Source organism: Lolium rigidum, chromosome 4 (assembly GCF_022539505.1).
Source record: "Lolium rigidum isolate FL_2022 chromosome 4, APGP_CSIRO_Lrig_0.1, whole genome shotgun sequence".
Lineage (NCBI taxonomy): Eukaryota > Viridiplantae > Streptophyta > Magnoliopsida > Poales > Poaceae > Lolium > Lolium rigidum.
In genome coordinates, this window is record NC_061511.1 from 93798161 (window position 1) to 93809673 (window position 11513).

At 43.0% G+C, this 11513-nt stretch overlaps 1 protein-coding gene across 1 annotated transcript; it reads left to right on the forward strand.

Annotated features, from left to right (window-relative positions):
• Positions 1–7576: 7576 nt before the first annotated feature.
• On the forward strand, positions 7577–10819 carry LOC124650636 (reticulon-like protein B1). The gene is made up of 5 exons (XM_047190152.1): positions 7577–7769; positions 7856–8036; positions 9723–9864; positions 9939–10008; positions 10656–10819. Exons 1-5 carry the CDS (start codon positions 7577–7579, stop codon positions 10817–10819), a joined length of 750 nt encoding a protein of 249 aa, XP_047046108.1.
• The last annotated feature ends 694 nt before the right edge of the window (positions 10820–11513 follow it).

The following is an 11513-nucleotide window of genomic DNA, read 5'->3' on the forward strand; positions in this document are numbered from 1 at the left end:
GGCGGCGCGGCCGGGCAGGGCCCGCGCCGGCCTGTGAGGGGGGCCCATGGCGGCCCTCCTCAGCTCCCCCTTCTGGCTCCCTTCGTCATCTGGAAAAATAGGAGTTTTCGTGTAATTCACGTCAATTGTTGATCTTCCGAAATATTGCGTTCTGACGATGCTTTTTGCAGCAGAATCCTGGCTCCAGTGCGCGATCCTCCAATAATCATGAATCATGCAAAATAGATGAAATAACATAAGTATTATCTCCAAATATGAAATATATCAATGAATAACAGCAAATTATGATATAAAATAGTGATGCAAATTGTACGTATCAAGGAGTGCCTAGGAAATTACCTCCCGCAAGAGTATCAAGAACATACCTATTCCAGCTAGAGATACCAACATAAAAGTTCCTAAGTAGGATAATAGTGGAGTGTTTCTTAGTGCACCTATGATGAGCATCACTAATTCTATACCAAGCATCTTTAAAACTTTCTCCCCCTTGTTGCTTAAACGAACGAACTTCAACTTCAGGATTACTCATTTTTAGCAGTAGTAAATAAAGCAAACTAAATAAAGTAAATGCAAGTAACTAATTTTTTGTGTTTTTAATATAGAGAACGCAAACAAGACAGTAAATAAAGTAAAGCAAGTAACTAATTTATTTGTGTTTTTAATATAGAGAGCGCAAACAAGATAGTAAATAAAGTAAAGCTAGTAACTAATTTTTTGTGTTTTTGATATAAAGAACAAACAAAGCAGTAAATAAAGTAAAGTAAAGCAAGACAAAAACAAAGTAAAGAGATTGGATGTGGGAGACTCCCCTTGCAGCGTGTTTTGATCTCCCCGGCAACGGCGCCAGAAAATATGCTTGATGGCGCGTGAAACACACGTCCGTTGGGAACCCCAAGAGGAAGGTGTGATGCATACAACAGCAAGTTTTCCCTCGGTAAGAAACCAAGGTTATCGAACCAGTAGGAGTCAAGGGCCACGTGAAGGTTGTTGGTGACGGAGTGTAGTGCGGCGCAACACCAGGGATTCCGGCGCCAACGTGGAACCTGCACAACACAATCAAATACTTTGCCCCAACGTAACAGTGAGGTTGTCAATCTCACCGGCTTGCTGTAAACAAAGGTTTAAATGTATGGTGTGGAAAATGATGTTTGTTTGCGAAGAACAACAGAGAACAGAGTTTGCAGTAGATTGTATTTCAGATGTAAAAGAATTGACCGGAGTCCATAGTTCACTAGTGGTGTCTCTCCAATAAGAAATAGCATGTTGGGTGAACAAATTACAGTTGGGCAATTGACAAATAGAGAGGGCATAACAATGCACATACATATCACGATGACTACTATGAGATTTAATCGGGGCATTACGACAAAGTACATAGACCGCTATCCAGCGAGGCATCTATGCCTAAAAAGTCCACCTTCGGGTTAGCATCCGCACCCCTTCCGGTATTAAGTTGCAAACAACGAGACAATTGCATTAAGTATGGTGCGTAATGTAAACACAAATATCCTTAGACAAAGCATTGATGTTTTATCCCTAGTGGCAACAGCACATCCACAACCTTAGAACTTTACGTCACTCGTCCCAGATTCAATGGAGGCATGAACCCACTATCGAGCATAAATACTCCCTCTTGGAGTTACAAGTATCAACTTGGCCAGAGCCTCTACTAGCAACGGAGAGCATGCAAGAACATAAACAACACATATATGATAGATTGATAATCAACTTGACATAGTATTCCATATTCTTCGGATCCCAACAAACACAACATGTAGCTTTACAAATAGTTGATCTTGATCATGATAGGAAGCTCACAAGATCTAACATGATAGCACAAGAGGAGAAGACAACCATCTAGCTACTGCTATGGACCCATAGTCCAAGGATGAACTACTCACACATCAGTCCGGAGGCGATCATGGTGATGTAGAGTCCTCCGGGAGATGATTCCCCTCTCCGGCAGGGTGCCGGAGGCGATCTCCCGAATCCCCCGAGATGGGATTGGCGGCGGCGGCGTCTCTGGAACTTTTTCCGTATCGTGGCTCTCGGCAATAGGGTTTTCGCGACGGAGAGTTTAAGTAGGCGGAAGGGCAGAGTCGGAGGAGGCACGAGGGCCCACACCATAGGGCGGCGCGGGCCCCTCCTTGGCCGCGCCGCTTTGTGGTCTGGCCACCTTGTGGCCCCACTTCGTATGCTCTTCGGTCTTCTGGAAGCTCCGTGGAAAAATACCCTGGGCGTTGATTTCGTCCAATTCCGAGAATATTTCCTTTGTAGGATTTCTGAAACCAAAAACAGCAGAAAACAAGAACTGGCGCTTCGGCATCTTGTCAATAGGTTAGTGCCGGAAAATGCATAATAATTGTGTAAAGTGTGTATAAAACATGTGAGTATTGTCATAAAAGTAGCATGGAACATAATAAATTATAGATACGTTTGAGACGTATCAATGATAACCTACTTAGTGCTACTCGTAAGCAACTTTGGCGTAGTGGTAGGCAGTTACTACAAATAATGCACAACTTCACAACCATGGTGGTAGCCATTTTACTGTTCATGGTATGCAACTTAAGCGTAAGGATAGACAAGTTCATAATAATGGTGTGCAACTTCACCATAAACGATGCTAGGAAATTCGGTAGTAGTTGGACAATGAATGCATCTTAACCCTAGTTGGACATGGGAAAATACCCAAAGTAGACTAAATAGAGACGAAAATGCAACTATGTATGTTCCATCTACAGCTATGTTGGACAGTTGATGCAACTTAACCCTAGAGGGGTATACAACTAATAATAGCGTGTATGCAACTTAACACTAGTGGGTATACAACTTAGCAATAGTGGGTATGCAACTAAGCACATGTGTGAATCGTGATGCCAACACTGCATTGGGAATGTCTCTAAAATTCTTCATTGCCAAGAAATATACCCATTTGGCTCGCATCGGGGTCATCGAGGAGGACAAACACTACAAACTTCTTCAAAAACACCACCACAAAGGTCGTGGAGGTCGGAGCTCTAGGACGAGAAGGTGAGTGGACATGCAGATTGGTGCACCACGTTGTCAGGAGCTAATCGAGCGAGATGATGGGTAGGCAACTTAACACTTCTGGGCATACAACTTAACGATAGTGGGTGTGCAACTTAGGAATAGTGGGTTTGCAACTTAACACTGATCGGCACATATGTGAAGCTAAAGTTTTTCTTCAGCTGATGCAACTTATCCTACGAGTCTTAGCAACATCAACTCATCTCGATGACATCGAGGAACTGTCCCACGGCCTCCTGAAAACTCTTCTGCCAAAATCCCATTTTACGTGGCTAAAGGCCCATCATCCGCCACGAAATGAAAAATCCATGGTATATCCTTTAGCAACGTGATATGCACCACATAGACCGTTTCGTCGGCTATGACTCATTTGTTGTGAAGTGTATATATGGATTGCCTAGCCCTTTCCATCAGTTCGGACTTTTGGTTCAAGTGGCTAGTGCATGAAGCTTAACATGGTATCAGAGCCCCAGGTCTCAAGTTCAAATCCTTGCTTTCACATGGTTTTCGCAATTAAGCCTAAAAATTGCTGTTGCCCCCCTCTATAGCCACCGCTGTTTCGGTGTTCTCTTCTTCTTTCACGTGTTGACTTTCTCTTCTCCCGTCACACGTGAGTGGGGGTGTTGTAAAGTGTATATATGGATTGCCTAGCCCTTTCCATCAGTTCGGACTTTTGGTTCAAGTGGCTAGTGCATGAAGCTTAACATCATTAACCACGAAAAATACTCCTTAGCCAATGATTTTTGGTTGTGGTAGATAACAACTGTTTTGTAGTTTTAGGCGTAGTGGTAGGCAATTTCACAATAAATTGTGCGGAATTTCACAACCATGGTGGTGACCGACTTAGTACTAATGGTAGGCAACAAGGATAAAATGATAAAGGAGTTAAGAACAATGATGCGCAACTTTATCATAAATGGTGTTAGCCAATTTAGTACTAGTTAGACAATAAAATGCAACTTAACCCTAGTTAAACAACCAACAAAATAAAAAAAAGCTGCCCAAAACGGACTAAATAGAAACAAAAAGCAACTAGATCTGATCCATGTACAACTATATTGGACAACGGATGGAACTTAACCCTATTGGATATACAAGTTAACAATAGCGAGTATTCAATTTATCGCTAGTGGGTGTACAACTTAGCAACAAATTGGTATGCAACTTAGCACATATGTGAAACAACCATTTACCGTGTACAAACATGACTTACCAAATGTGTAAGTGAAGAATTTATTGTATGAAAAAAAACAAACTAAGTTATATGTGAACCAATATTACCGCCACAAAAATACATCAAGCGTCGTGTGGTGGTTTATCTTTACCATGTGATGAAGAGGGTTTACATCTTAGCACTTGTGTGAAGCAACTTAAGAAATAGTTGGTGTGCAAGGTAACACAATTTTCCGAGGTAACTAGAGTTTCATCCATACACCAATCGAGTTGCATTTGGTGCAGGCCATAGTTTCCGCCACTCCCTGAAATAAGTTCCTACCACTATTGTGCATGAGTTACGGGGCATCACCAACGCCTAAGCAAATGCAATTGATATGTAATTCGACCATGTCTTCGAGTCCCAAAGAGAAAAACAATACGTATGTGTAAATACAGTAGTGGTGGATCACTAGAACTAAAAGGAGCCAAAGAGGTAAGAGCATCCCCACTCGTTTGGGCTCCCCACGCCCAAATCCGGCGAAATTTAGCGCCGGATGGATGTAGTTTTTGGCCTGGGGAGGCCCATTTTTCCAGCCGCGAGCCCATGGACGCGCACCCACCGCGTGCATAGCGACGGCGCAGTCACCGGGAAGGGCAATCGTCGGAGTTCCCTCGACGCATTGAACCGTCGCGAAGTGGACTGGAGAGCCGAAACGACTCGTCGGGAACGGTCGAAGTGGCCTCGATGCGAGAACCGCCGTAATGGAGCACGAACTCCGCGGAAGAGCAACCGCCGCTCTCTTTCGTCGAGAGACCTACATATACGGTTTTCGACGGGCGACGCCATTCATCTGTTCTCTCGTCACCATCCTCCGTCAACCATGAGCGATATCTCTTGGCCATCGGACACCGACAGCGAGGGGAAGCCGCCTGGATGGCGCCATTGGTGGGATCCAGCTGCATCGTCCAGCAGCGACGATTCCCCCGCCGGCCAGCGAGGACGAGTGGGACGACGAGGAGGAGGACGAAGAGGCCGTGGAGCAGGCCGAGGAGCAGGCCGAGGAAGAGGCCGAGGAAGAGGAGGAGGAGCAGGAGGAGGAGGAGGAGCAGGAGGAGGAGGACGAAGAGGCTGATGAGGACGACGACGAGGAGGACTCAACTTCCTCCGACTCGGAGGACTCAACTTCCTCCGACGAGGAGGTGACGAGCCGGAAGCGTCGCCGCGACGACGATGAGGCGGGGCCTTCTAAGAAGAAGAAGAAGTAGTTTAGTTTTAAAGTTTTTATATGTAATTTTTATGTTTATTCGAATTATATTCGAAATATATATATAATCTATCTATGTTGCACCACTTGAGAGTTCAAAGCTTTCGTTCGACGAGGGTATTGCCGTAGATCGGGAAGACGAGGGTTTTGCCGTAGATCGGGAAGACGAGGGTTTTGCCGTAGATCGGAGGCCATTGTCGCCGACAAGTTGGGGCCACGCGCGCTTTCGTTTCGTCCGGAGTCCCCGAGCGCTCCCCGGGGGGCCGGGGATGGCGTGGGATCGCCGGATGGATTTAGGCCCAAATCCGGACGAAAACGAGGAACCGGGGGCGCGACTGGGCCGAATTACGCCGTCCGGATGGAAAAAACGCTCGCCGGGGGCCTCGTCGGGGGACGAGTGGAGATGCTCTAAGATTTGGATTCTCCGACAGAGATTTGTGCACATGAGCACTAGCGATCACTTTTTAGAAAAGTAATTCAAAATCCTATTTCTAAGTTTCAGAAAAATCTGAAAATAAATCATGATGTAGTCAGTATTGTGTCCCACAAACGTGTAAATTTTTAACTGGAAATAATGTGTATTTTAGGCTACACAAAAATAACAAATATGTGGAGTATAGTGATTCAAATCTCCAAAAAGCACACTTTGTTATTGTTGTGTAGCTTAGAAAACAAATCATTTGTAATTGCAATTTTATACTTTAATGGAATAAATCATTAGCTACTTTTAAAATTTTGTAACATAATTTTTTGAAATATATAAATATAATTTTCGAATTTTTTAATACAATGAGAGCAGCGGTGTCCATGATCTAAAAGGACTTTTCGTGGATTCACTTCTATCTAGCTATCGTTTAGGTCCATGCCAGACTTGAGAGCATCCTGGCTGAGCATGCTCGTGCCCCTCTCCGCCCGAGGAGTCCCCGCCTCCACTACCTCTCCTCCTTCCCGATTTCCGCTGCATGAGGACCTGCGACATATCCATCCGAGTTCACGAATAGTCGGACACCTACATCTTGCCGAAGAATGAGGCGAGGCAGAGAGCCACATCAACATATGGGATGGCGGCGGTAGGCGGGAGGGTCTAGAGGGCAGCACACAGTGCAACATCAAGCTGGAGAGCAGCATCGACCAAGTGGAGGGCAGCGCCCGATGAGAGGAGGACAGTGTGAGGTTGGAGGTGAAGAGCTGCGCGCTGCAGGAGTTAGAGGGCGTCGCGGCGGGAGGGGTGGACGACGGTGCACGTCGGCGGGGATGGCCAGCGCTGTTGCTGTTCGATTCCAGGCCGGCGGCAGCTGGAGGTTCCTTGTAGGTGGCCGTGCTAGGTGGGGGATCTCAGGAGGGCATCTGTCGGAAGAGGATCCAAGAATTTTTTTTACTACTACCTCTGACCATAAATAGATGTTCGGAAGTTTGACTAAATTTAGATGTACCTAAATTTTTTAGTGTGTAGATACATTTGAATTTGGATAAATCTTTTGCATTTTTTTATGAACGGAGGGAATACTTGGGTTCCTCTTTACCTGGACGGCCACACGCTGAAGTCAGGACGCACTCGTTCACTACCACACGGCCCGTTTCCCGACTCTCGCGGGGACTCGTCGACGGCTTATCGCCATCCCACCGTCGACGATACACAAGCAGCGATCAAGACCGTCCACTTCCTAACTGGACGAGGCGTTAAATAGCGCCCCCGCCTTTGGCTCCCAACCGTTTATATCTGCAGAGTCGCACCTCCCGTTTCGGTTTCCTCCCAGAGTAAAAACAGACAGGGGAAAACAGAGTTACCGAGAGGTAAAACCAAGAATAAATTAACTGCAGGCGAAGAAGAACAAAGTGAGAGTAAATAAACCGTCGATCATCTCACTGTAAGCATCGATCCTTGATCTGATTTTCTTTCGCAATGTATCTTATGATCTTGGGTTTGGGAGGTCGATCGATCGATCAGGTTCTTCTTGCACGATTTAAACTGTTGATTCATGTAGATGTTGCGATGGTATTCGCATCACGTAGTTCATCTGAGTCGATCTCAGCCTTTGTGTTCTTGATGTGATTCATGAAGCATTGCAATTGATAGATGTGAAGTTTTTTTAGGCCGGGAGGGGATGATGTCCGAAAGCGAGGAGCACGGCTCGCTCCTGGAGAAGATCAACGACAAGATCCATGACTACAAAAAGGACTCATCGTCCTCCTCGGACTCTGACGACGACAAGAAGAAGTCTCATAAATCCAAGAACAAGAAGAAGAAGCTGTTTGGCAGGATGCACCCGCTTCACCACGTCCTAGGCGGAGGCAAAGGTATAATAATTCTGACAATGCCTATGAAAACTGGTCGATGAAATGTAGCAGTACATCTGAAAATAAGGTTGTGTTTCGTGTTTCAGCTGCTGATCTTGTTCTGTGGAGGGACAAGCACACCTCCGGAAGCATTCTTGCAGGGGTGACTGTGGTCTGGTTGCTGTTCGAGGGCATTGGTTACCACCTCCTCACCTTCCTCTGCCACTCGCTCATCGTCTTCCTCACCGTCTGCTTCGTCTGGTCCAACGCTGCATCCTTCATCAACAGGTCTTTCCCACTACTTCTTTTCTATTCCTCCTCTACTGCCTACACTTCATACTGAACCCCTGCATATCCACAACTTTTACGTTTTCAATTTTCTTACAGTAACTGAAGATTAGTAATATTATGAATATGTGCGGTGTGAAAACAGCATCTATGGTAAAGATTAGTAAATAACTCCACAATGAAAACAAAAGTCATGGTGTGGCACATTTAACCACAAACAGATCCATAGAAAACAATAGGTTATTTCAAACGTTTATACACGACTATTGGCAATCACTCAAATTTGGAGATTGCCATCAAACTAACATACGTGAATTTTTCAGTACTTCTCTTTTCTCCATTCTTTCATCACCATTTTGATTGTTCTATTTGAGTTTCTTCATTGATGCCATTTTTGTGAATATGCATTTGTTTTTTCAGTGCAAAGATTTATGTGCCAAGTCAAGCTTAATTGTAAATGTATGCTTAGTTCAATTTGTAGATATATGCTCTATTTTTTTTTCTTTGTCGAGGCAATTAGATCTCGCTCGATCGAGATTTTCTCAACCGATAAATGATATCATTATTTCAAAGCTGTCTTGTTAAAGATTAAAGAGTAAATTCTAGTTTCTACCCCTTAGTTTGATATTTTTTACATTAATTACCCTATTTAACAATTTTTTATCCGTATTACCCCGTTTAGCAAAAGTATTGCCAATTTTTACCCTCCCTAAAATTTTACACGGGATTTGTCATGTGAGTGCATCACAGTTTTTCTCCGATTTCTTCCTGCATCCGAAGAAAACGTTGAACCTAAAGTTTTACCGATAACTACAACCTTGTATGTGCCTGGCCTTCCGGTGTAGGTAAAACTTTAGGTTCAGATAAAATTACATCTGGGAACTGTGGAGGAGACCTGGGAACTGAGCAACTTAGTATGTGTTGTTGCTATTGGCATAACGCAGCGCTTCAACATTTAGAAACAAATTTACTTGGTCTGGTGTCGTTGCCTTGCCTCTGAAATCACTAGTGATCACATCGATTTGTCCCCTATCATCATTGATTGCTACATCAAAATATTGTGTACGTACACACAATGACAATGACCGTAAAAAGTAGAGCGCGGCTGGGTGATCAGACTGATTTGGGAGTGAAAACATCCTCCGGGGGAAAAAGAGCGACATCGCCTGCACGTGTAGTTGACAAACGGACCAACCTAGCAAATAACTCTCAGATTTTTAAAAGGGGTTAAAGCTGTCAAAAATTCTGCTAAATGGGGTAATGTAGATGAATAATTGTTAAATGGGGTAATTACTATAAAAAATATGAAACTAGGAGATAAAAAACAGAATTTACTCAAGATTAAAAGAAAAGAAAAAAGGACGAAAGATGGAATTAATTAGTTCTATGCCTGTATAGAAATAAAACATGCCACACACGCATCTTACAGAAAGAGCAATCTAATTGAGAGTTAAACGACTCAGAGTTCGCAATTCCGTCAAAATATATTAAACTATAACTTGTTCCAGAAAATAAAAATAAAAAGATATAAACCCAGAATGAGAAATTGGTTCGTCAAGTCCCCGTAATTTGAAAAGAGAGGTTGTCAAATATAATTGTTATGGTTTGTTTGGAAATTATATATGTGATTAAGACGTATTTTTATCGATTTAACTTTGTTGAGCTGCTACATCTTTGGATTCTCAGGTCTCCTCCACAGTTCCCAGATGTAATTTTATCTGAAACCCAGTGCCTGAGGATAGCTCATGTTCTGAGGAAAGAAATCAATGAAGCTTTCCTGACCTTACAAAGTGTTGCTTCCGGAAAAGACCTGAAAACATATCTTAAGGTACCTACTTCTACCTTTTTTTTGGTTCAACTAATTTGATGCATTGTTCTCATTCTGGTTCAATTTTCTTGCAGTCAATTGGGGCCCTCTGGTTCATTTCTATAATTGGTAGCTGCTTTAGCTTCTTGACTCTGTCTTACACTAGTAAGCCCCTTATCTACTTTCTTTGTTGCTTCCACTGCAGATTAATTTATAGTACTTATTATGTATCGGAGGGAGCACTATATTTTGACAATTTATGATGTAGTATGTTACTCTAATCAAAAACTACAATATGATTCCAAGGTTTTGTGTTTATACAACGGCATGACTGATTTCACTTTTATGGATCAAGTACTTGCTGCATGAATATCTTCACCGTGATCTTTAAATGTGTGCTTACAACTAAATGTGAGGGACAGACCGGAGTAGAGATGGTCTCCCGCCCCTGCTGTTATCTCTGCCGTATTCTTGTACTACTAATTTTTGCGTGTGAGACCTTTTCGTTGCATTCGTAGCTTGCATGCTACCTTATCTGCTGTTGGATCTTTGATCCCTGGACTGTGAATTGTTTTGCTTGTTCGCCGGCGTTGGCTTTATTAATTTCACAAAACCGGGACCTTCTCGAGACTTCCATCTATCTTTAAATGTGTGCTTACAACTGTTTGATTATGTTACACCTAAAATGATATGTTCAGAGAAACCTAAAAAAACAAAAAATTAACTGCACCGTGTTCAATTCTACGTATTAGATCATCACATATATAGCACGTTGCTATTTGAGCTACACTGAATTTGATTTGTGTGTGCAGTTTTCCTGATGGCATACACACTCCCCATGCTCTATGAGAAATATGAAGATGAGGTTGATGTTGTGGGCGAGAAGGCCCTCATCGAGATCAAGAAGCAATATGCAGTGCTGGATGAGAAGGTTCTGTCGAAGATCCCAATGTTATCCGACAAGAAGCAGCACTAAAACTAATGCTTTGAAGCGTGAAACCCTCCACACTTTCAGCACATGAGAAAAATAGTGGTTTCGTCTGCTGTCATCACCTAGCAATCTTTAAGATACGGCATTATAGATATTATCTCGATTCTTATGCATCGGAAATTTGACTTTTCTGAGTAGTAGAAGAGAACAATGTCGATGGTCACGTCGAAGTAGTTGCCTCCGCTTGTCGGTTTCGATTTCATATTTTGAGATTCTGTTTGGTCACACGATACATATGTCAGACTAATTTCTATAACCACTTTCTGTGTGTATGTATGTTTAATACTTTCTGATGCTGAAGCATTTAGGTCGTTCTGATTGCAATTCATGTGGAAACCTCATGTGGCTAACAGATTACTTCATGCGTATTCTGTGACCCATTCATACTGTAGTTCTATGTTCTGTTCATGCTTTAGGTGTTCATCAAACTAGGGAGTTGGTTTTATTCAACACATTTGTCTGAATTTATTCTGTACCTAATTTTGATCAATAAAGTAGGAGAATGTAATTGCCAATTCGTACAGCATAAAACTATTATTCCTTTTTCAGTGGAAAATGATTTTTTTATAGATAGGCAGCACCCAAGAAGCAGAGAATTCAGACAACAGCCCCAAAAATAAAATAAAAGCGTGGTAAGAACCTTGAAAGAAATTGGGATTGGTTGAGGCCAAATAGTCAC

Excerpts from the sequence above, each read along its gene's own strand:
- LOC124650636 (XM_047190152.1), top strand. The coding sequence starts at position 7,577 with ATGATGTCCGAAAGCGAGGAGCACGGCTCGCTCCTGGAGAAGATCAAC. Across the intron at positions 7,770-7,855 it reads CGTCCTAGGCGGAGGCAAAG|CTGCTGATCTTGTTCTGTGG; the intron begins GTATAATAATTC and ends TTCGTGTTTCAG. Across the intron at positions 10,009-10,655 it reads CTTGACTCTGTCTTACACTA|TTTTCCTGATGGCATACACA; the intron begins GTAAGCCCCTTA and ends TTGTGTGTGCAG.